Source organism: Electrona antarctica (genome assembly GCF_951216825.1).
Source record: "Electrona antarctica genome assembly, chromosome: 1".
Classification (NCBI taxonomy): domain Eukaryota; kingdom Metazoa; phylum Chordata; class Actinopteri; order Myctophiformes; family Myctophidae; genus Electrona; species Electrona antarctica.
The window spans coordinates 59,325,872-59,352,571 of NC_136806.1; the positions used below are offsets into that span (position 1 = coordinate 59,325,872).

At 42.8% G+C, this 26,700-nt stretch overlaps 1 protein-coding gene across 1 annotated transcript; it reads right to left on the minus strand.

Moving 5' to 3' along the window:
- Window positions 1-1,706: 1,706 nt before the first annotated feature.
- xkrx (XK related X-linked) lies at window positions 1,707-26,700 on the minus strand. Its single transcript, XM_079521956.1, has 3 exons — window positions 26,363-26,700; window positions 6,394-6,656; window positions 1,707-3,492 (listed from the first exon to the last, which is right to left on the minus strand). Exons 1-3 carry the CDS (start codon window positions 26,692-26,694, stop codon window positions 2,603-2,605), a joined length of 1,485 nt encoding a protein of 494 aa, XP_079378082.1. The 5' UTR covers window positions 26,695-26,700; the 3' UTR covers window positions 1,707-2,602.

Sequence of the window (26,700 nt, forward strand, 5' to 3'; positions counted from 1 at the left end):
TAAATAGGTTAAAACCCTGCCTTCCTTTGAGGGCTTTCATTTAATTTGGTTTTCCACCATGCAGTCCTTCCAACATTTATTTTTGATACATGCAAAACACTACAGTACACTCATGGATGCACACACACATTACACTTAATCTACTGATACTGTATTTTTTGTTTTGATTAATTAATCAAAAATACTTTTGAACTGTGTATCCACCGTTTTCTATTTCTTTGTGGTCCTGGTGGTACCCTTAGGCCAGGGTTGTAACAACAGGCTATATGGAAGAAAAATAAAACTTGTTTTTGTTGTTGTATTTTATTCAAGTAATAAAGCAGTAGTCAAGGCACTGACATACAATCGTTACAAACCATACAAATGGAGACTAGCAGTAAATTAAAGTCACTACTCTAGAACCCAGATAGCTATTTATTTCCACTCATTTTAATACATAAAAGGTCAATTCTGGAACAAAAAAAGTAACCAAGGTTTACAGGGTCAAGGACAAACACGTTTGATAGTATCCAAGATCGCAAGGCATCTTCTGATGACAATCCCATTTGACAGGTGCTTTTCATATTTGACCACCTTGTGCAAGGCAAAATAGGCAAACCTGAACAAGCATACAGTGACAAATACAAGATACAGTATGTTTCACACAGTGTAATAATAGGAGTAAACCAGGGGTTCTCAACCCGTGGGTCGCGACCCCTCGGGGGGTCGCCAAATTATTTTAGGGGGTCCCCAAATTATTTTTAAAAAAAAGAAAAAAATATTTTTTTTTTTCACGATTTTTCAAAAATAGCAGACCTACAAGCTCGTAGCGCGCCACTCGGTGGCGCGCTATGAGCTTGTAGATCTGCTATTTTTAAATAGCTAAATTATAACAATGCTTAAAACACCAAAAGGGGTTCCCGCCCAAAATGGTTTAAGGTTATGGTAGCAGTCAATTTATATTGGGGGTCGGGAGGGGGCGGGGCGGGGGTCCCGAGACATTGCCAAAGCATTTCCGGGGGTCCCCGGCCAAAAACGTTGAGAACCCCTGGAGTAAACAACTGCCCTCCTGTTGCATGGAGATGCTTCAAAGTGCTGACACATACAGTGTTATATAGGCCATTGGTTCACAACCTTTTTTTTTATATACTGAAGCACCACACAAGAAAACATTTGGCTCTCCATGTACCACCATAATAAATAACATTTATTTAGTTTAAAAAAAATACAGGAGCGCCACACCGTCCCCTTTTTGTTCCATTCCTACGCCAATAATGCTGCTGCTGCACTGACAAAACTCAGTCTAAATCACAGCACGATGATATTTCTCTAATGTGACGAATCCGTTCTCAAATCTTCTATTAACGGCTAGGTGTGCCGTCATGCCCATTTCAGCACGGCTGGATAGCCTATTTCAGCCAATTGCTTGGTCAGAAGAACTACCTATAATATTTCATTCCACTTTAGTCTTTTTTTGTCTCCTGTTTTTTTGGGGGCGACTCCTCTGTGTACCACCAGAGGGGGGGGCTCAAGTACCACTAGTGTTACTAGCCCATTTTGGGCGGGAACCCCTTTTGGTGTAAGCATTATGTTATGCTTTAGCTATTGAAAAATAGCAGATCTACAAGCTCATAGCGCGCCACCGAGTGGCGCGCTACGAGCTTGTAGGTCTGCTATTTTTGAAAAATCGAAGAACGACTGACATAGAAACATAGCTTTTTCAGAAAACTGTCTTTATTTAGAAGACATTTATAGAATCGTTCCCAGGTCAAAATGGGCTAGTACCAGTGCTTGGGAACCTCCCGTTAGAGGTAATGCCCATGGAGTAGGGTGGGGAAAACCCTGAGAGCAAGTCAATTGGGGATGTCCCAGTCAAGTCTCTGTGGCTTGGGTCATTTCATTTGGCACGTTTCCCACACACCTGGCTCACACTATCTGACCTAATGGTGCTCTCTCTCTCTCAAGGCAGCCTTTGTTTGTGACCTCATATTCTGCATTCTTTAGCCTACTGGGGCCAAGGAATAGATATAAAAAAAAAAGTATGAATAGGTCATCTGCGCCCTACTTCCATGTTCACAGCCACTTACCCGGCGACGTTTATTACTATGGATGCCATATAACTAAACAAACGCGTCCTCATATCGAGCAACTGTGCCATGGAGGCCACCATGGGTTGCTTACGTCCCTCTTCTGTGTTTGATGCACACATACAGCGTCAGAAATGTCCAGTCTATAAAATAAAAAAACTTTCATGAACCAAGCATTGTCCAATGTGGGGAATAATAGCTCATTTTACTGGCAAGACCAAGAATGACAAAACTTCTGCGCATTTAAGTAGAAAAGATAAGGCCGCTGTTACAGGATACAGAGCATGGCTTATCTTACTCGAGCAAAGGTGTGCATGCAGTGTTCTCCACACGACACAAAAGGATTTAAATTTCCAGAGTTAAACCCTCTGAGTTTTTGCTTTAGTGGAAGAGCCACGGCCTCTGTGGTGTTTGTGTGAGCGGTGCACCATTATGTCCCATGTCTCCCTCTGTGGTGTGTGTGTGAGCGGTGCACCATTATGTCCCACGTCTCCCTCTGTGCACGTTGGGTTCGTGAGCACGTTTAATGTGAACCACTAAAGTCCTGGCTGGGCAGCTTCGACAATGTCGTCCACGATGGCCGTCTCCCGGCCTCCCAGTTGACTGGTGATATCGGGGCGCTGCGGGTTCAGTTCCACGGCCTCCTCGTCCGGCGCCAGCACCATGGTGGCCGTCGTGGAGTAGGTGGGGGCCGCCGCCGCCGCCTCCCCTTGCCGCCTCTTCTCTCCTCCGCCGCCGCCGCGCGACGACGTGTGGCAGCAGACGCAGTGCAGGCAGTCGTGGACGTTGTGCTTGAAGAGGCGCCTGCAGGGGTGGAGGTACTGGTAGAACAGCAGCATGAAGAGCACGGCCAGGCTGTAGCAGATCAGCAGCTGGGCCACCAGCAGTGGCGCGCACACGTACTCGTAAAAGTCAGACTTGAACAGGTACCACAGCGTGATGAGCAGGGCGTTCTCGGCGAAGCGGCCGCAGTAGTAGGCGGCGTGCCGGCCCCAGTGCTGCTTCTTCTCGATGAGCTCTCGGTGCGCCAGGTCCAGCTGCACCGCCGACCAGCAGAAGACGTTGATGCAGGCGTAGAGCAGCGTGAACAGGCACAGCACGATGGTGGTGTCCAGCTTGGAGAAGTTCTTCTCCAGGTTCTCCGGCAGCACGCCCTTCCTCACCCAGAACTCGCCCCAGGGCAGGAAGAAGAAGAGCAGCAGGTTGGCCAGGCCCACGGGCACCACCCAGTAGGTGAGGGCCGTGCTGAAGAGGACCAGCGAGGTGACGCGCGTGGCGATCTCCAGCCCCCGCCACACGATCATGCACACGTAGGCCGCCGGGCGGATGCGCACCTTGTAGTCGTCGTAGCGGATCTGGATGGCCAGCACGCTGCACACCAGCGCCCCGTATGTGATGGAGATGAGGGTGATGATCATTAGAGCCACTGGGAACACAAAGGGGGAGGGTCACTGGTTATAACCCATTTTGACCTGGGAACGATTCTACAAATGGCTTCTAAATCATGACAGTTTTCTGAAAAACCCTATGTTTCTGTGTCAGTGGTTCAAGGTTATATGTAATTATATGTAATTGGCCGCTGACCAGGAACCCCCCCCCCCCCCCCCCCCCCCCAGAAGCTTTGAGTAAAAAAAGACCTACAAGACAATTTACAATTTAGGCATTTAGCAGACGCTCTTAATTCAGAGCGACTTACATTAAGCAATAACAAAAGCATGGCATACATCACATATATAAAAAGTAGTTATCATGAATCATGCGTAAACTAAGAACGTAACAGTGGAGTATCTATGTAAACTATACATACTATACTATATTATATATTTATGTGTCCTATAAAGTGCTATGACTACATAAAATGCAATTCTAGTGCTGTCTACGTAACAAGCTATAAGTCTGTTTAAAATACTATCTAAGCTCATAGCGCGGCACTCGGTGCAGCGCTATGAGCTTGTAGATCTGCTATTTTTCAATAGCTAAAGTATAACATTACGCTTAAAACACCAAAAGGGGTTCCCGCCCAAAATGGGTTAAAGAGGTAGTACTGAAAATGCCTTCTCACAACAAGCAGTATTGGAAAGAAGAAGTCAGTTACACATCACTAATCAGCTACATGCAGCTGCAATAAGTAACATGATTATATCTGTTTACTTTCAGCAAACTGTATTACTTCATTTACTGGGGTGCAGTACTTAGTTTAGACAGTTTTTGGTTTAGACTAGTCATTGGTTAGACCAGTCATTAGTCCTACAACTACAACTTCAAACCCTCACCCTGGCCTAAACCTAACCTCCCACGGGGCAGCACACCTAAACCTAACCTTACCAATGATTAGTCTAAACTAAGTATGCACCCCCATTTTTTACTGTATTGAAAATAATTTGTTTACATTACTTGTTACTGATTACACGTGAAGGTAATTTTTTCCGGTAACCTTGTGTAGTGTGACCTGGCTGTAACCAACCCTGCTCACTAGAGCCTTCGGTAACCTCGTGTAGTGTGACCTGGCTGTAACCAACCCTGCTCACTAGAGCCAAATTCCAATACCCCCAAATCGCCACTCGCTCACTCACACTCGGTCACTCCAGCATGGCTGTGTTACGGTGAAATTGGTGACCTGCCGAAATATCAAATATGTGACCATCTTGTGGACTTCACAAAACTTATATGGAGGTCTTTCAAATAAATGGCCTAAATACCGCTAGGTTAAACTCTGCTAATAAACAAACTGCAATGATTTACATTCGGACACTGACATTATGTGATTGTCTACAATGTAGACAAACACATAAATGTCAGTGTCCGAATGTAAACATGACAACATGATTGTCACATATTTCAGCAGATCACCAATTTCACCGCAACCCCACCATGCTGGAGCGAGCGAGTGCGAGTGAGCGAGCGAGACAGCGAGTGGCCGAGATTTTGGGCACTGGAATTTGGCCTAGGGGTGGGAACAGGGAACTGGTAAGGCATCCGTGAACTCATAATAGCTTTAGTACTGTACTATGTTATTTATTTATTATTCCATCGTTCATTCATTTCAACCCAGTGCAACTAAATTGAAAAACCAAGCAATATAATCAATATCAATATAATAATAATAAGCTACTAGCTTCCGCCTACCTTGTCGATCATGTCTAGGTTTCTGGTTTAAGGACTTCAGTGTTTTGTATCATACTATTGTATGAGTAGCGAAGCAAAGAATGTTTGCTTTCGTCCAGAAGAAGAGTCTGGGCAATTAAGGTTTAGTCTTACTAGAAGTACTAAAAGTTTCTCAATCTTATATTTAGATTTAAGGTGGCCTTACACTAGCCGATTTGTTTCAATCTGAAATCTGATAGCGCCACACACTACAGGATAATCGGAGCGGGGCAGAGCAAATATCAAACATTCTTGATGTGGATCGGGCCGATCCCGATCGTCAAAAATGCCCGATTATTGGCTAGTGTAAGGCCACCTTTAGTCTGGCTTAATCTAGGTTTCTGGAGGTCCATGATTACAGTGTGATTACCTTTGAGGGGATTAAGTCCACCCCATCAAGCCCATTAGTGTCAACCTCAGACCATCAGATCATGGTCTGATTTTGAATCTAAATGGCTTTGTGTTTCTGCTATTGTCCTGGCTCTGCTCTAATTAGGAGCAATTTAGAGGGTTAGCATTTAATGGTTTGTTTACTACCCTGTTTCCTGTAATGGATTGGTATTGTTTAAGCCTTGTGGAAATGTGGCGTTTAATTTTAAAATCCACTGCTTAGGGTTAGAGTTTGATTCTTCTTGTAATGTTCCAATGGCATAAGATCGAAATAAACCATTAATTCATTCAAAAATATTCTTACGTTAGGCTGGGGAATTGGGAATTGGCTTTACTAAATTGGGACTTGAAGGGGAGAAAATATTTTTCTTTGGTCTTGAAGGGGCATGTTTTGCACAATAACAGTCTTTTCATTATGTCTGCCCACGATCTCTGTGATTCATACAGTAGGCTACGTTTGTTTACCTCAGTCACTGATACTAAAATCTGATATTTGATTTTTTTTCTATGAACCTGTGACTTGACACCCATATACTGTTATAAAACGAAAAGAAAAAAAGATTTCGAAAAGAAAAAGATTTCGAAAAGAAAAATATTCTTACGTCTGGCGCCGAGGATGTACTTATAATATAGCAGACCTAAAATAGCAGACCTACAAGCTCGTAGCGCGCCACTCGGTGGCGCGCTATGAGCTTGTAGATCTGCTATTTTTTCTATGAACCTGTGACTTGACACCCATATGCTGTTATAAAACGAAAAGAAAAAAAGATTTTGAAAAGAAAAAAAGTCTTACGTCTGGCGCCGAGGATGTACTTCTCCTGTATGGTGGCGTACATCTGCAATGTGAGCTGCGGCGTGGAGCCTAGGAAGGCCTGGATGACCGCCGTGCGCTTGAAGGCGTTCCTGTGAGCGGCCAGCATGCGCTCCGAGTGGCCGATCTCCAGCTCCATCGTCGGCAGGCCCTGTCCCTTCTTCAGGCTGATCTTCCTGGACAACGTGACGTACGGCTCCTCCTTTTTGCCCGCCTTGAAGTAGATCACCAACGCCTCGATACACCTGGGAGAAGAGATGGATGGAGGAAAGGATGAGACCATCTCTCTTCAGACCAACAGAGGGTAGTATTGTCACGTTACAAAACGACGGCAACAGAGACATTCACCCGACATGTTTTGGCAGGGGAATTTTGTCTCTTGAATGCATAAGAAAACAGACTCTTGCATTGATTGCTAAAATAAAAACATCTAATAAACCAGTAAACATAAAGAATAAATTAACATTAGTTCGCGAGAAACATCAGGTCAACACAAGATCAAGACACAAAGATATTTATGTTCTACCAAAACTAGTATGGGAAGCCGATCTTTTATTTTTAGGGCAGTTCAATTATGGAACTCATCATTATAGCTGGGATTGCTTTTATTGATTCACTATTATGTTGTGATTTCTGTTTAGCTTTGTTTTTTTAGTTCTAGTTTCTGTGTTGGTATGCGGTCAGGTTTTCAGCTGGCTCAGGGAAGAGGACGACCCTGCCATGCATAGTCCACTATAGATAGGTGAATGAACTGTATCCGTCTGTGGGCAGCCATATTCTGGGCCTGTGTGTGCGTGAGTGTGTGCGGTTGTACGAGTTGAGGATTAGGTATTTGAAATGTATTTTTAAAATGCAATGTACTATTTTGTATTGTAATATAATGTATTCTGTAATGTTTTAATTTATTTCTGGACTCTTGGAAGATTAGCCGAAAGGCTAAAAGAGATCCAAATCAAAATCAAAATCAAAATCTTGAAAGTATAGTCCATCAACATAAGACACACCCCTGCATTTACATGGACAATATTTCTACATTCAATCAGTGATTCCAAATTAACTGTTTACTGATGTGCCGATGAGACATTTTGGCCGATATCCGATATAATTAATTGCCGTTATGGCCGATAACCGATATTACCGATGCCGATATGATCTCATTCTGTATTCAAAAAAATTATAATCATTTTGTCCATTCTGAAAAATACATGTAACAGCGTATCTGCACTGCAGGCTTAGGCAAGTCAGATTTAACTTTAATACCTTTATATTTAATATTGTGAGCTTGTAGATCTGTTCAAGCTGTTACTTTGGGCTTGTTTATCAGTAAAGACAGACCGATTAATCGGACCGATTAATTAATGGCTCTGATTGATTAATCGAACCGACGCCGATTAATCTAAAAAACAACTAGAATCGGCCGGTAACGATGTGTTTGCCGATTAATCTCCCATCACTAATGGACGCTAAATAAAAGTAATCGTCGTTTACATAGTATTTAATCCCAATATAACTTTTGACATGACATTTTAAAATAAATCTAGAATAGATATATTATTTATTTTTCTTTTTTTATAATTTTTATCCAGTGATTTTGTAACCCATTTTTCACCCCTGTGTCAATTATCTAATGTGATCCTGGGCTCTACACACCCTCCGCCAACCTAGTCCCCATATATGGGGGACATGGGGAGAGCAACGGACTTGAACTCATGCTTCCTTCATGCCTGAGTGTCCAAGTTGCTCCTTTACACCTGACAGGGGGGAGTTTCCCTGGTTGGACGTAGCACGTGGAAGGAACACGTTATTCCAACCAGTTCCTTTCCCCTCCATCAGGCGCCCCGGCTGGCCAGGGGGAGGCAGTTTAGAGACCAGGATTACTGCATGTTTTTTGTGAGGGTACCTACCCTAGGGGACACGGGGAGAACAAGATATATTATTTCATACAGAGGGACGGTCTTCCTGCTAGGCCTTGGCTTGGGCCTGTCGCACCTCCAACGGTGCCCATGGTGCAGTGTTGTTTTCGTCGACTAAAACTAAGACGAAAAATGTTCATCGGCTACATTTTTTCACTGACGAAAACTAAATGGAAACTAAATGAGAACTAAGCTATGATGACTAAAACTAAGACTAAATATATTGACAATTTCGTCAACAAATAAAAACTAGACTAAAATGTTAGGAAGGGACTAGTGGACAAGAGATCCAGTATAAGTAATTCAGTTTCAGTATAAGTCATAAGTCATTTCAGACTATTTTCAAGTCTGAAAATAGCCGATCTACAAGCTCACAATTGCGACGCGTTGTGAGCTTGTAGATCGGCTATTTTCAGCATGTGTAAAATCAGCCATTACGACGGCATCGAGGCCCGCCAAAATACATTTTAGTCGACTAAATCAACCGTAGATTTAGTCGACTAAAATCTCATGACATTCAGTAGGTGACTAAAATGTGACTAAAACTAAATGGAAACTATTCAAGAGACTATGACTAAAACTAAAATAGAAATTTGCTGCCAAAAACCACACTGCCATGGTCCTTATATACAGTATGTTGTGTAAAAAAAAATCACACCCGTGTGGACTGAGTGGTGTAAGGTCTTATATAAACTGATCAGCTGTGGTCTGACGTAATGTCTGACGTAATGAAATCACACCCGTGTGAACTGGGTGACCATAGCAACCGTGCTCATTTTTTGAGCACAGACAGACAGACAGACAGACAGACAAGACACGTAAACTAACAAAGCCAGTTGTAGGAGTGGTTTACACCACTCAACAATTGGAACATAATCTTATCCAGAGTCAAAAGGTTCAGAATCATTACAATTCATTCATGAAAAGATTTCTCTGACTTGACACCTTTCCAATGCTCCCTGGCATACTGTGTCTCCACCAGGGGGCAGTCAAAAGAAACAAACTATAAGTGACAACTTATAAACAGTACCACCTTCAGTACTGAATGAAGGAAAATGGAAAAACCTAAAAGGGTGTGGCTCCCTTTGAGTTTGTAAGAAACATGTTAACATTAACCCTATTCATAAAGAGTTCTACCACGTTGCAGCAGCTGTCTCAACTTCTAACTTTTAGGAGAAAACGTTAATATTATTTATGAACCACTTCATAAACAGTGTGGAAAATGATCACATCCAAATATTCAGCCATTAGCCAAAAGGAATTTATGGCTGCATTGTTATTTCACACTTCAGTCTGATATTAGGCTATCTCTCATCCACACCCAGCACCACCACAACAATTTACAAGTCAGGCATTTAGCACACACTGTTATTATATCCAGAGCGACTTACAAGTGTGTAATTAGAGTAAATTGCATGAACCCTAGTCAAGAAATGACATGAGTAAATAGCGTAAATAGCCACATAAAGAGAGCAAAGACAACAATGTAATGCTTCAAATAAATGGAGGATACCAGGTAAACCAAACATCTGTAAACAACATGCTATCTAACATTCTTAACATGTGTGGTCAAGAAAATAAAATCTAAACTGAAACATATGAACAACTAGTAAACAACATAGATGTGCATAGCGTAACTAACTACAGTTGGGTGCCACCGATATTGTCCCTTATTATTTGACCCATTTAGGCCTGACCTCTAAATTTTATAAAATCCTTCTAAATCCTCCAGTTTTCTGAAATAAATATTTTCACGATTTTTCAAAAATAGCAGACCTACAAGCTCGTAGCGCGCCACTCGGTGGCGCTATGAGCTTGTAGATCTGCTATTTTTCAATAGCTAAATTATAACATAATGTTTAAAACACCAAAAGGGGTTCCCGCCCAAAATGGGTTAACTGTCCTTTTGCGCAGATCACGCAAACCTCAGCAAAAAGAAAAGGACAATATCGATGGCCTCCAACTGTATCTAACATTTTTAACATGTGTGGTCAAGAAAATAAAATCTAAACTGAAACATATGAACAACTAGTAAACAACATAGATGTGCATAGCGTAACTAACTACCAGCATCTATCAAAAAGGTGACAAGACTCAAATGGGTATGCATACAAGGAACAGCAGAAAATGTGGGAGTTGGTCTGCAAGGGGGAGATTAATTCTACAGCTTGTGAGCCAGGAGAGATAACAGTCTAGGAGGGCGTGTGGACCGCGGAACATTGGTCTGAGTGTTTTAGGGAAGGTTCGAACAAACCATCAGTGTTAGGTGTGTGAGCGCGTTACATCAACATAAGCGACAGAAATGCCAGACGCCTGATACTATTTAATTGGAAAAAGGCAGCGCCGCCATCTCACAAACGCTGGGTGGAGGGTGTGTTATGTCACATCTCAAACTCGAAGAACTTAAATATACAATCAGGGGCTTCACTCAGAAATATATCAGAGTTTGGCAACCATTTCTAACCTACTTTGCGGTAGTATTTTCTACGTAGTCATTGGCCATCTCCCCCCCCCCCCCCCCCCCCCCCCCCTTCATTTTTATTTATCTTTTTGTATTTTATTTCAGTTAGTTGATTTCATTAATGTACAATTTGTGGGTTTTTTGTATTTCAGACTTTTTTATTTTATACATGAATGTTGAGTACTGGTGTTGTCGTTTTGTCCTGTATCTGTTTTGTAATTGTTATGTATCTGTTGTTTGTCCTGTCTCAAACTTCAATACAAATACTTGAATAATAATAATAATAATAAGCGACAGAAATAGAAACGAACAAGCTTGTGAAGAAAGCAGGTTCTCAGGTCGTCGATGTGGAGCTGCCCTGGACCGAAGGTGGAGGCTAGTGAAAGGAAGAGGCTGGTAGCCATCAGGACAAACCCTCCCACCCCCTCCTCCAGTAGGAAGTAGCGGAGCAGCAGAGTAAAAGCGAGGCATGCAGATTCGACCCTCCCACGCAGAGGAGTGATGGACTGGCTCAGTCCTTGAGTTGATGCCAACGGTCGCTCCGCTACCAGGCATTACGCTTGGTGGTCCGTGGGTTAACCCATTTTGACCCGAGATCAGATTCTAAAAATGTCTTCTACATCCTGACAGTTTTCTGAAAAAGCTATGTTTGTCAGTCGTTCTTCGATTTTTCAAAAATAGCAGACCTACAAGCTCGTAGCGCGCCACTCGGTGGTGCGCTACGAGCTTGTAGATCTGCTATTTTTCCAATAGCTAAATTATAACAATGTTTAAAACACCAAAAGGGTTCCCGCCCAAAATGATGACTCTCGTTTCTTGTCCATCCTTTTATATCCATTCATGTTTTCTTGCTGGTTTGCTATTTTTCTTCTTATCTGCCTGCTTTTTATTATCGGTTCTTGTTCTTATCACTCCTGTAACTTATCACTCCTGTGACTATAATAGTTATACCTGTGCTATGTAGTATGTTCTTATCATGAAGTGCCCTTGAACAAGGCATTGAACCACTACGATGAAATGTTCTATGAGCAGGGCCTGGCTGGAAACAAGTTCTTGAGCTTAGCCCAGATACCCTGGGTAAATATAGTAATCATTTCATTTCATTTCATTTCATCACTCCTGTGACTTATCACTCCTGTAACTATAATAGTTATACCTGTGCTATGTAGTGTGTTCTTATCACTCCTGTAACTATAATAGTTATACCTGTGCTATGTAGTGTGTTCTTATCACTCCTGTAACTATAATAGTTATACCTGTGCTATGTAGTGTGTTCTTATCACTCCTGTAACTATAATAGTTATACCTGTGCTATGTAGTGTGTTCTTATCACTCCTGTGACTATAATAGTTATACCTGTGCTATGTAGTATGTTCTTATCACTCCTGTGACTTATCACTCCTGTAACTATAATAGTTATACCTGTGCTATGTAGTATGTTCTTATCACTCTTGTGACTTATCACTCCTGTAACTATAATAGCTATACCTGTGCTATGTAGTATGCAGAGTAATCTAGTAAGAGAGTAATGACACTCCCGTTGACTCTCATTGTAACAATGGAATGCGGAAGTGCTCATTCTATCTCAACGGGATAGTTCCAGCCATAGGAGCAATGTTTGGAACTATCGCCCATAGGCACCCGCTTTGCGGCGAGATCAAAGCGTGTCACCACTCTCTTACTAGATTACTATGGTAGTACGTAAGTGGGTTGGGTGGAGTTGGATGATGTCACGAAGATAAGGGTGGGGGTAGTGTGGGTACCATGCCCTTGATTGCCTTTCCTGCCATTACACCAATGTTTTGTAATAAACGGGTGTAGGCAGAAACCGGAAGCCTGTGCAGGGAATACACCGACACCACGGCGCGCAATCAGCGCCTCAAAACTGTGACTCCGCCCACCGCCGGGGGGGGAAGTTGTGATTTGCTCTCGTTCACTGCAATGCAATTTGCTGGCATTTTAAAAACAATATTGAGCAGAGTAGCGATTATCAAACGTATTTGCAATGCCATACGTTGAAAGATCTGTTTGCCTGTGGACAAGGCACGCCACCTCCGCAAGTTAGATAGCATCGGCATAGATGTTTGTCCGTATGTGATTAAGGATTGGACCAAGTTGCATTGGCAGCCATAGACAATTCTTACCCCAGGCTAAAACCGGATGTGACGTTTTTGGGCGTTCCTGTCTAGCGTGGTGTCAGTGTATGTACAGTTGGAGGCCATCGATATTGTCCTTTTCTTTTTGCTGAGGTTTGCGTGATCTGCGCAAAAGGACAGTTAACCCATTTTGGGCGGGAACCCCTTTTAGTGTTTAACATTATGTTATAATTTAGCTATTGAAAAATAGCAGATCTACAAGCTCATAGCGCGCCACCGAGTGGCGCGCTACGAGCTTGTAGGTCTGCTATTTTTGAAAAATCGTGAAAATATTTATTTCAGAAAACTGGAGGATTTAGAAGGATTTTTTTAAATTTTGAGGTCAGGCCTGAATGGGTCAAATGATAAGGGACAATATCGGTGGCACCCAACTGTATGCACCCGGCCACCCGCACACCCTTAGAGCAACACTGGCTGTTTCAAATAAACTCTTGGCTCTTAGCCTTTGTAGTGACAAAGATGGAACGTCCAACAACCAAATCTAGTGTTACTGACCCATGTCATGTTTGGCACGCATGAACTCAATATATCATTATAAAAGACAAAAGGTCATGTCAGTCAGACCCATTTCAAAACGGAGATGTTTCTTTCCAAATAGATTGTTAATACAGTTCGTCAATAGAATACTTTTACCGTGAAATAAAACAAGTAGAGAAGAAAATGCACTCCAATGAATGAGTGGTTGGAGAAAAGTTAAATCAAATAGTGATTGCAGAAATGACATAAGCAAAATCATAAGCAAAGAAATACATCAACTTTTCATTATCAAATTAAATCTTGAGGATTACATTAATCAAGCTATTGGACTAGGTCATATATATTTTGTGCAGAACTTACAGGTGGTTTAAGTGATCGTTCTTCATAGTCAAAAATGTTCAGTGAGAGGGGTCTACATGAATACCAAACAACTCACCCCTTTACCAACTCGCCTCGGAGGAACTGCGCGGCCTGGTATTCCTAAAGTAACCTAAGTAAATTATGCTTAAACGGTTAAACCTAACCTTATTCCTAACCTTAACCTCAGTAAAACAATGCCTAAACCTAACCTTATTCCTAAACTTAACCCCGGTAAAACTATGCCTAAACCTAACCTTATTCCTAAACTTAACCCCAGTAAAACTATGCCTAAGCCTAAACGTATTTCTAACCTTATTCTCAGTAAAACAAAATAAAGAATACAAGAACCGCCGCATCGAGCGGTCGGCGGAAAAAAGCGGGGGCGAGATTACCGTCTCCATACTATATACTGAGTATGGCTGTCAACTGAAATGGGCCTAAACAATTAGCTAATTACAAGCGTTGCTTTAGTAATACCAGCAGGTTGCAATATAACAGCCTTAAGTTATTAAGGGCAGCACAGCAGTTTTTTTTCTCCTTTCTTTTAACTCTAGTGAACTTAAAGTGAACGTGCCAACGACGTTCCCTCGCCTCACAGCCCTCAAGGCTCTATCAGCTTGTAGATCTGCTATTTCCCTCCGAACGTTTCCCCCAGAATACGGATGCTAGGGTTGGTTAATACGAAATGTTTGCATATAATCCATGACATACATACTGTGAATTAAAGTGAGTTTAAATCCACGATGCTCTGAGCAGCTGTTCTCAAGACAAACTGAACCCTCTGCAGACTCACGCTCCACCTCTAAATCTCACAGGATGGTGCTGGAATGTTGTCTTTTGCTCCAAAGTACTGACAACTCCAACTTTGGACATGGATTCCACATGTGTTCACTTTGCTCCAGCAGTTCAGCTGTGCGCTACTGGACTGCTTACATTTACTACAAACACAGGAGTCAGCCATTTTCAATCGCTGTTGTTTCAGCTGCAAAATGTACAAAGGAGCATTTCGCCCATTTTCAACCCTTGTCTTCATATAATTAATTGATCCTCAGTTCTCACTAATGTTGACTTTACAAGATGGTACCATTTCCGTTTACTGGCTCAAAGGTGGGGTTTGGACAGTTCCAGAAACTTGCCTACCAGTGACATAATTGGTAGGCAGGTTTGGTAAATTCAGACATGATTTAAATAGTTTCCCCCCCCCCCCCCAGTGTTTATCTTTACATTAAGTGAAAGTCTGTAGTTTGTATTATTAGTATTATTATAATCTTATGAGCATTATGAGGACGGTAGGAGGACCAATTATATGAAGATAAGGTTGAAAATGGTTGAAATGTTCCTTTGAAGACCGGTTTCGAGGAAAACCTATAGCTGTCATTTAAGTATGCACTCATCACGGTTTACCCCCAACATTACTACATTTCAGTGTGCACAAATCTCTTCGCGTGCATGCAGTGCCGGATCAGCCCCTGAGGGCCCTGCCGCTACACCAAGTCCAACGGCCTCCATGCATGCAACACACGCGTGATTCGCGCAACAATCAAGAACGACACTTTTTGCGTTTGCGGCGCCCAGTGAATGAACACACCGCCGCTGCTCCCATGGAGTAACACGGGCAAGGCTGCTCCCGGACGCTGGATCTGTTCTTTTTGAGTAGCCGATTTGCTCAGACACTATTGTCACCATTGTTGTCAATGGGATTTAGTGTTTGTGTAGGACGGACAGCTACAGTTGGAGGCCATCGATATTGTCCTTTTCCTTTTGCTGAGGTTTGCGTGATCTGCGCAAAACCCCTTTTGGTGTTTTAAACATCATGTTATAATTTAGCTATTGAAAAAAAAGCAGATCTACAAGCTCATAGGGTGCCACCGAGTGGCGCGCTACGAGCTTGTAGGTCTGCTATTTTTGAAAAATCGTGAAAATATTTATTTCAGAAAACTGGAGGATTTAGAAGGATTTTTTAAAATTTTGATGTCAGGCCTAAATGGGTCAAATGATAAGGGACAATATCGGTGGCACCCAACTGTACAACACCATCGCCGACTTCTTACTGACGGTTGAGAGTCGAAAGCCTCCTACAACATATCAATGTTTGTCTTACGCAATGTTTGTGTTTACACTACGAGGTAAAATTGTCCATTCATTGTCAATGGTTTGTGTAGGACAAAGTTTGTGCAAACACACACAAAAAGCTGGACATAGGAGGGGACAGCGCCCCTCAAAAATGTTGTGTACATAATGTCAAAGCCATAGACATATAAACGTATTTCTGGCGCGTGTCACAATATTGAATGCCACAGAAGAAAAACAGTCTAAGTCCACACTATTTATCCATAATGTATAAATGATAGATAAGGGTTCAGGACAACGAGGCCTTTTCGTGGAGGGGTCAGAATGAAATTTGGACTTAAGACTGTTTTTCGTCTGTGGTACTCATTATTGAAGGCACAATTTTCCCGAGATTCCTTGCAAAGCATTTGCCTTCATTGTCAAGCTTCCGCGTGCGTAACATAAGTCCCGGAAAAGACGCGCCGCGATTGGCCAGTAGTCACTTGAGTGACAGCGAGAGACATGGAGTCGCCGCATGATGAGTGACGTCACTTGGGCGGCGACGCAGCGTGCCTTCAGCAAATGCCTTCAGCACTTCTAAATAAGAAAGCTGCGGAGAACTGTTGCTTTGTGTTCACTCTTTAATGTTTTCTGTTGGTAATCTAATCCCCCCTGGCTCTGATGTTGTATTAATAACTTTGTTGTTTGTGTTTGTTTGTCTTGTTTTGTATTGTAATGTATTGTCATGACTGTTATAAAGATTTGTTAACTTAAGTGCCAGGGGGTGGACACCAGTTTTGGTCCTGGGTGCCACTGTCCCCATTATAAATAAAAGAAAGAAAATGAAATTCTATTGTGCATGTCATGTGCATGTCATCAACTGCACACCAGATTAGAGGATTTCTTTTTTCTTTTTTCCCCCAAAAAATCTCGGTTTCACGGTGGTGGCACCCATTACATGGTTAGATTCATCTCGTGATCTCGTGGGTGGCACCTTAACAGTTAAAAAAAAAAAAAAAAAAAAAGCCTTCAGCACTGCACTTCCGCTTGACTTCCTGCCTTCATTGGGATACACGTCGCTCCAATGAACTGCAGTGGCCAGTGAGGCATCTATTTTTTATAATATCTATGGTCAAAGCACCAATAGTCATCTACACCAGGGATTCTCAATGTTTTTGACTGGGGACTCCCAGAAATGCTTTTTTTTTTTTGCATCATAACATTGACAGAGGTATTTGTTTATATATATTGTGACAGTGATTTTGTCCATGTCGCCCCAGCCCTACAGTGTCACCTCGCCTGTGGTTTATGCTGTGCAATACAGTAGAGCAGAGTAATGGGAGGAGGCGCAAGACCATCATTTACTGACAATGCTTCTAAGGAAATCTGGCTCAGCAAAGAGCCGAGAATGCAGCGAGGGGGGTGGTGCACTCTCAGGCCAGCATGCACTTAGGATTCAGTAAGCAATTGGAGAGAGGCAAGCTGAATATCACTTAAGTATATAAAAAACATGCACGCCTTCAGAGAAGGATTCGCAAACAGAATCAATAGGCTTACGGTACATTCTATGGACGTGATCCACATAGTCGGAGCTAATCTGTGCACTCACAGCCTCAAACACAATGTCAACGAAAATTGAGAAACATAAAACCATATATAATCCATGAGGAAATTACAATTTCAGAAAAGGCAGGGGTTTTTTTTTTTTGTTATTGAGGAAATTGCTTCAACTGTTCTTTGGCTTGACAAAAGTTGACACAGCAAAACATCCTGTAGTGAGAAACAGTCCTTGCGTCCTTGGGCATTTGCATGCACAGCGTAGGGACAAAGCAAAGCAAAGTTCTTTGTTTACCCAGGGTGAATGGACTAAGCTCGAGATGCTTGTTTACAGCCAGGCCCTGCTCATAGAACATTTCATGGTAGGGGTTCAATGCCTTGCTCAAGGGCACTTCAGCGGTGGTAATTTTAACGTGCCGGTCCGGGGATTCGAACTGGCGACCTTCCGATAACAAGACCGCTCCGCAAACCGTTCGGCCACCGCTGGACTTCAGCAGGAAATCGGCCTGGGCCATGGCTCAGTGGTCCAGGCACCTTGGCTGGTAATCCAGTCTGGCAGTGTGCCACGGGTTCGACTCCCGATCCCGACGGCCTTTACTGCATGTCTTCCCCCCATTTCCTGTCAGCCTACTGTCTGTCCCTCCATGAAAAAAATATAAAATAAAGGCGAAAGCCACAAAAAAAACATTTAAAAAAGAAAAAAAGAAAAAAGGAAATCACTGAAGAATGCCTTCAATCCTAGGTTTCATCCAAATCAGTGTGTGTTTTTGAGTGGTGCAAACCACTCCAACAACTGGCTTTAAGTTTGTACCCGTGTACCCGTGTTTGTTCGTACCAAAAAAACGAGCATGGTTGCTATGGTTAGCAACCAAAAAAAACGAGCATGGTTGCTATGGTTAGTATGTGATGTCATGGTTAGTAGTTGCACCACTCAGTTCACACGGGTGTGATTTTTTTATCATGTCTGGCTACTACTCCTGTGTATCTACACCTATTTGTACAAACCCCTTTGAACTCTGCACGTTTATCCCATTTAGACGGTCTAAATGATCTAAATTAGACCTGAGGCCGATTCTAAAACCCAATTCACATCAATGGTTCTCCATACAACGACTTGCAAGTTGCAACATGCAACTATGTGCAACTACTTGCAACCATTTATCCCCAATGGTAGTTGAAAAGAGTTGCAGTGGTGTGTTTTTGTTGCAAGGAATTGCGACTGGGTTGGGGCGGTTTGGGCTTTAAAAACGCCTCCTGAATCCTGACCTAAGTTTTCTGGAAAAACGTCAAATATAAGTTATAACTGCAAAAAAGATACACATTACCCATTTGCATTCACTGTTTCAGCTAAGACTGCATTGCGAGTGTAAGGATGTAGCTAGTCTATCCCTGCCTGGGGTGAGGATAATATTTTCAGAAACAAGTCATGACCTGACGATAAACTGACTTCCACCCTCCCCCCTCCCACACACACACACACACACACACACACACATTCCACACAGTCACAGGGGATGATGACATCTTGCAACTCCGCCCGACTCAAATAAAACTGCAGTAAATAAGGTTCCTAAAAATCACACCCATGTGAAGTGAGGGGCGCTAATATATTAAAGTCTAGCTCATGTTGATTAGGTGATGTGAAACAAACGGTGCCAACACAAACAGTAAATTCTCTTTATTGTTAATGGCATTTAATGTTTGCGTTAGAGACAAGATGACGTACATTTTCCCTTCATTGTCAATGGCGTTTTTAAAACAAACATTGAACTAAAAACAAACATTAAACCTGTATATAGGAGGGCTCAAAAAGAGTCTAATCGAATAGGCCCGTGTCTGACAGAAAACTGAAAATATAAATCAAATTATGTTAAAAGTAAAAACTGGAAAGTTTTTTTCCAGCAACATTTTAAAGCCATTGCTGAGTTGCTGTGAGTCATTGTTTTGCCCTGCCACTGTGCCACAGATGATTGACAATGACATCATCCCCAAGCCTCAAAAGAAACACCCATCAGGTGACGTAAAGGTGACTCTCCACCAAACAAGACTTCTTCAGACTGGCAGTCTGTTGTAGCTTATTTTGGGCTTGTGGAGAGATAGCTTTAGGTTAACATAGAATGTCAAAGAATATGATAGATATTCCAAACAGAAAAAAAAAAACAATTCAATCGTTGGCCTCACTTAACCCATTTTGACCTGAGATCAGATTCTAAAAATGTCTTCTACATCCTGACAGTTTTCTGTGTTTCTATGGCAGTCGTTCTTCGATTTTTCAAAAATAGCAGACCTACAAGCTCGTAGCGCGCCACTCGGTGGCGCGCTATGAGCTTGTAGATCTGCTATTTTTGAGTGGTGTAAACCACTCCTACGACTGGCTTTGTTAGTTTACCTGTCTGTCTGTCTGTTCGTACCAAAAAATGAGCATGGTTGCTACGGTCACCCAGTTCACCCGGGTGTGATTTCATTACGTCAGACATTACGTCAGACCACAGCTGATCAGTCTATATAAGACCTTACACCACTCAGTTCACACAAAACCACTCCAACAACTGGCTTTGTACCCGTGTTTGTTCGTACCAAAAGAATGAGCATGGTTACTATGGTCACTGACATTACGTCAGACCACAGCTGATCAGGCTATATAAGACCTTGCACCACTCAGTTCACACGGGTGTGATTTTTCAATAGCTAAAGCATAACATAATGCTAACACCAAAAGGGGTTCCCGCCCAAAATGGGTTAAGACATCCTGAAAGCAAAGTGAAAGACGCACACTGCAATACATGTAAATCATTTAAATTACAGGTTGCAATGCATACTAAATACTAATGGCATAAAATATTAGGCAACTGTCTAATGCCGACTATGGTTGGGACAAACAGTCTTTTAGAAAGGCCTTTCTTGGCTAGGGCGGCGGGCCTACTGCAGTGTATACATGAAGAAACCCCCTGGCAATGATTTGTGGCCATGTCCACCCCCTCCATGCTGAGCTTGGGACGCCTCCCTTGGGCCAAAGATTTGTGCCTTAGAGGTGTACTGTACAGCTGCCTTTGCTCTCTTGTTAGTGGAACTAACAACAGTAACACTGTTTGTATATTATCTCTTTGTATATTATCTTTGGTGAGAACCACATATAAGCCCTCCATGGGTTTCTTTTCTCACCTGCACAATTGCACATATTTCTCTTTTATTGATGTTACCCTTTTTTTATCCGTTTTTATCGTGCGAATAAACTAAACTAAACTAACACTGACTGACTTCCAGTTTCTTTCTTTTCAAAATCTTTTTATTGAAATTTCCCAATTTCCCCAAACAGAAATCAAAGATCTCAGGGGCAGGCATATTATTTTCTCCCCTTCGTGTCCCAATTTAATAAGTTAGCCAATTAATTCCCAAATCCCCAGCCTCTCTACAAGTACTCCATCTCTGCTAACCCCCACAATAACTTAAGTCATTGGGAGGGTGAAGATAGCCTTCCTTGGGTGTCCTCCGATACCCAGGCTGTCAAGCCTCCAGTTTCAATTGAAACAGGCCTCCACCCTCAGGGGGGCCTTCGAGCTCCGGCTGACCGCCAGGCGTCATGCAGTCAACCCCCCGCCACCTTGGCTCTCTCTCTCGCTCACTCGCTGCCTTGCTCTCTCCCACTCACTCGCTGCCTTGCTCTCTCCCACTCACTCGCTGCCTTGCTCTCTCCCATGATTTTAAGTTACACCTATTTCCTGTTAATAACAATGGGTAAAATGTGCGGCATTGGGAGGTAAAAGGGGAGGGATCCGAACGTAATTCCCGACGGAGCATTAGTCCGACATGCGGGAACAACGGTCGGACTACCGCTCGAACATGCGCTGCTCCCGTGCTAGCGGTTAGCGTTAGGTTAGGGATAGAGGTAGGTTGTCGGTCTAATGACTGTCGGAGCCAAACACGTCTTCAACCAGCCAAAATTCTCACATGTCTCCCCCCTGCTACGCTCCCTGCACTGGCTCCCGGTCGCTGCCCGCACAGAATACAAAACTCTGATGCTGGCATTTAAAGCAACCAAAGGTATGGCTCCCCCATATCTTGCAAGCATGATTGAACCCTACAAACCCTCCCGTGCACTCAGATCAGCCAACACAGGGAAGCTGGAAGTACCCTCACTAAAAACGCCGGGACAACGCTCCACACGTCCCAAACTCTTCTCCCTTCTGGCCCCAAAACTGTGGAATGCACTTCCCGTTGCAATCAGAACTGCAGCATCACTCCCGATCTTCCGCCGTAGTTTGAAAACCCACCTTTTCAGACTCCACCATGGCCCATAGCACTTACCCTACCCCCTTAGACAGCACTTTTTAGACTTAGATAGCATTTGAAACAGACTTATAGCATGTCATGTAGACAGCACAATAACAGTACAGCATAATATAATATATATGTATAGCTTATATTATATACAGATATGTTCTAGTTACGTTCTTAGCTTACGCATGTTTCTTGATAAATGCTTTTTATATATGTGATGTATTCCCATGCTTTTTGTTTTTGCTTAATGTAAATCGCTCTGGATTAAGAGCGTCTGCTAAATGCCTAAATTGTAAATTGTAAATTGTGTCGGAAACTTAGTACTGCACCCAAAGGGGAGACACTTTATTGTGAAGGGACGACAGGATGAGTAGAGGTGTTGTTGCAGCGTAGTTGTCGAGAGTAATGGGTGCACGCGATATTGAACAGTCAAAACTATTTGTGTCAAAACAGAATAATGATGTCATAGGTATATATGGGGGGCGCATATTTGGTCTTGAAACGGGCCTCCAGATTTCCAGACCCCCAGGAATACGCCCAGGGGGGGCGGGCCGGTTCCGGCGTGCCGCCCCGTGTCCGAAAAGGTTGAGAAATGACAGTTACCGTGTGCCGGTCCCTCTACTGTACCCTCTACTGTACTGTACTGTCACTGTACTGTACTGGGACACCCGAAATCATCATATATGCAGTTAATATGTGCGTGTGTGTTAGGTTGCGCACAGGTGGTGAAAAACAACCATGCTGTTTTCGTGCTCATACCCAGCCAGCCAGGCAGGCAGGCAGGCAGGCACCCACCCACACACATAAACTCACCCACCCACACACATAAACACTCAAACCGATATATTGGTCGGGCTTTATTATGTACATAAAGCCTCTCTTTCTCGAGCACAGTGGAATCCAGTGTGGATTAGGATAAAATTCCCTTATAAGATCAAAGCCAAAATAAGATTAATAAATATGGCCCATTGTCCGCAAAGTGATTCATGTGGCTCTGCCAGTTTCCTTACGGCAAATATTATCATAGCGCAGCATTGTCTCTCAATGTCATCTTGAGTTCAATCTGAAATATTTGAAGTTGCAGGCCAGCCAGGGGGTGTAACGTGTATGGTGGTGGTCACTGACATACATGTGTGCCTTCTTCCCAGTGAGGAGCTCACATCCACAGACACACAGCAGATCCAGTGTGTATAATTATAGCGCTGTGGCGCAACCAAACACTGAGCATGCACGGTCCAGCAGTTATACTGTGAATGGCAGGGCTGCAGGGCTGCTGGGCAGCAGGGCAGCTGGGCAGCAGGGCAGCAGGGCAGCTGGGCAGCAGGGCAGCTGCAAGGCTGCTGCATTTGAACCAGTCTTGAATGTGTTTGTCTGGTGATTAAGGCATTGCATTTATCGGAAAGGGTGGGGCAGAGTAGACATGGAGGATCATGTGTACTGAAACTAGGATAGTATGTATAATGTGTTTGTTTTTGACTGCCCTTCACATCAATGCTTGGTTGTGATAAGATGTGTCATCAAAAGTTGGACAATCTGGGAAACCAGATTCGGTAAATGGGTTCCCAGATTAGTAGGGTTTATTCCTAACAACAACAACAACACTACAGGACCATGTACCTGTCTAAATACTTCCTTAATCCATTTTGACCTGAGATCAGATTCTAAAAATGTCTTCTACATCCCGACAGTTTTCTGAAAAAGCTATGTTTCTATGTCAGTGGTTCTTCGATTTTTCTAAAATAGCAGACCTACAAGCTCGTAATGAGCTTGTAGATCTGCTATTTTTCAATAGCTAAAGCATAACATAATGCTAACACCAAAAGGGGTTCCCGCCCAAAATGGGTTATTCCTAACAACAACACTACAGGACCATGTACTGTACCTGTCTAAATACTTCCTTAATGTTAACGAAGTCCACACCCACAATACCAGAGGGAGTGCAACAAACCATGTACAACCCAGATTCGGCACAAACAAGGCACTAAATTATTTTCGCTCCTATGCCACCAAAATGTGGAACGCCCTACCAACAGTCATTAAGACATGCAAATCCCTTGACTCCTTCAAAACCGCTCTCAAAGGGCACCTACGGACGGCTGCAATTCGAAACTGGCCCCCGTAAAATCTGAATCCCCCCCACCCCTTTTTCCCCTCACTGTTTCTTTTCCCTTTTTACCTCCTTTATGATGAATTCCTGTTCTGTTCTTTGGCTATAGGTGTCCTTTTGTACGTCTCTAAATGTTTTTGATGAATTGAACAAGATGGACCCTCTTGTAAACAAGTGTAATGCTTTATTGGGTCGTTCACTCACAGTTAACAGTCTTTGTATTGAGTTGCGCTTGAAATGTACTGTAATTCTGCAAACTGTTAATAAATATTTCAATCAATCAAAATAGGGCAGTGGTGTTGCTCTTGAGAGATTATCTTTTGGATGACATGAAGCACTGTGGTCTCCAGAAGCCCTTACAAGCGTCAATCGGGCGATCATTTAGTCATTTTAGTGTATTTGGTGCCGTGTTTATCTATAGCTGACTTGGGGCTGGCATATATTCACATTATAAGGCCTGGCTATAAACATTTCTAAAAGCTTAACCACATTAATAATGCAGCATAACATTTCTGTCTATGCAATACTTTACACAGGGTTGCATTCATTCCGCCAAACAAAACCTAACCATTTGGGTCAAAACTTGACAATGTTGTTGTGGCCCATGTCTTGCCTTGAAAAAGGCGACACCCTTTTTAACTGGCTGTTAAAAGCACCCAATAGCCTACTAGGTCTTTGTCCAAAGTTAAGCTCAGGTGTAAGATTTCAAAATACACTACGAGTCAACGACAGACAAATCAACATGGGGCCTATATGAGTCACTGTTTGTCAAACAGGTCTCGAAAATGAAGTCACCAACTGCCCTAGTTGTTTTGTTTTTGTTTTTTCCAATTTTCTCTTAGTTATAACAGAACAATGTAATAAGGATAAAAAGCTACCAGCTTCCGCCTATACCTTTTCGATCATGTCAAATGAGTTTAATACATGATTCTACTTGTAATGTTCCAACGGCATAAGATCGAAATAAACCATTCATTCATTCATTCAAAGGTGAATGAAGATCAACGAGAATGGCTGTGATATTACAGTAACATACATGAAATATGAAATATCACACACACCATTATAGGGCTAAAACTGCCACTGATGAGATTTAACTCACTTTTAACGGTATGGTCATACACAACTCTCAACACAGAATGTGTTAACATGCACACAGAAATACGTTGCCATTTAGGCTACCGGTGCACCCGATTAAGGTAGCCTACCTTAACCCATTTTGGGCGGGAACCCCTTTTGGTGTTTTAAACATTATGTTATAATTTAGCTATTGAAAAATAGCAGATCTACAAGCTCATAGCGCGCCACCGAGTGGCGCGCTACGAGCTTGTAGGTCTGCTATTTTTGAAAAATCGTGAAAATATTTATTTAGAAGAATGTTTTTTAATTTTGAGGTCAGGCCTAAATGGGTTAATAGCGTTTACAATTACAAATGTTTTAGACTGGGCCTTCAACAATCAATGGTCAAATTTCAAAATCTTAATTGTATTCTTATTCCTAACAATATAGGCCTATGTATGCGTGTACTCGGGTCAACTGCTGAAACTGCAGCATTTGCTTTTACAAAACCATAGCCTACAACTTGCTGGACTTTTTGTCTTATTTGTTTTCATGTTACTGTAGTGCATGAGGAAGTATCTGACTTCGGCATTGTCCTTTACATAATTAGACTGGGTGAGAACAATGCATGAACAATCTGTGACCAAGGATAACTATAACTATGCGAACAAGAAGGCACTGGAGCAGCTCAGACGATTTGGGCCCTTATTTTATTATAACAGGGTGCAGGTAAAAAGCGACAACGTTTCGATGTGTCAATTACATCTTCGTCAGGTCATAGTATGACCTGACGAAGATGTAATTGACACATCGAAAGGGCCCAAATCGTCTGAGCTGCTCCAGTGCCTTCTTGTTCGCACCAGACTGGCCTGCTATAGGCTAGAGGCGCGGCTGGAACTCCCTTCTACATATAACTATAACTATGTCATCATATTTAATCCCGTCAGGAGGAAATCAAGTGTCCTTTGCATCTTGGTGGCAATAGGAATGTGTTTCCTATAAATGTGGGAATCTAAAGCCGTGCGAGTGTGACACCACTGTAACTGTGATTATAAGGGCTATGGAAATAATAAACTTGACCTCAGATGAGATGAGGTCATGTGACATAGAAATGTCACAGTGTATGGAAGAAAAAAGTCCAAAGTCAATCCAATCACTTCAAGGGACTGTCTCTAAACAGAACAGTGAGGGTGAGTGGGTCTGACAGTATACTGTATGTATGTACAGTATGTGTGTGTGTGTGTGTGTGTGTGTGTGTGTGTGTGTGTGTGTGTGTGTGTGTGTGTGTGTGTGTGTGTGTGTGTGTATGTATTAATGTTTTTGAACACATCACAGAGACCAGCCTAGTTGTGGTCCAGTGCACACAGCCTCACTGAACCAGAGCTAGATAGATAGATCCCAGGCCACCCAGGATAGCTCTAATGCTTCTATGATCATAGAAGCATTAGAGCTATGGACTATAGACTAGCTAAGGCCAGGAAGGATACATACATACAATAATGTGAATGATTTGTGAAACAGTATAGTGACCTACCTAATAACGGGGCCCAGTAGGAGCAGGTGCCACAGCAGCACCAGAGGGCGATCCCTGCCCACGTCTCTGTGGATGAATATCAGTGCCATTTGCGTCAGTATGGCGGGCACCAGCATGAACGTGACCGTCATGCCCATCCATATCTTGTCGTCGCCCTTGTCATACATGGCGCACACCACCGACGCGCTCACGAACTCGGCAAGGTACAACAGAGTGGCGAGCACGACGCTGAACGGGGGCTTGATGCGAGTGTGACTCACGACCATCACAACTTCTCCGTTCAGGTCGTGCTGAGAGCTGCGTTCTGTGATCTCCACCGTGTCGTGCTCCATGATGGT

Bases quoted from the DNA above. Each gene is read 5' to 3' on its own strand.
- xkrx (XM_079521956.1), bottom strand. From the start codon at position 26,694: ATGGAGCACGACACGGTGGAGATCACAGAACGCAGCTCTCAGCACGAC. The intron at 6,657-26,362 runs GTAGGTCACTAT...CTCTTCTCCCAG, and splicing joins CTACTGGGCCCCGTTATTAG to GTGTATCGAGGCGTTGGTGA. The intron at 3,493-6,393 runs GTAAGACTTTTT...TTGTGTTCCCAG, and splicing joins GTACATCCTCGGCGCCAGAC to TGGCTCTAATGATCATCACC.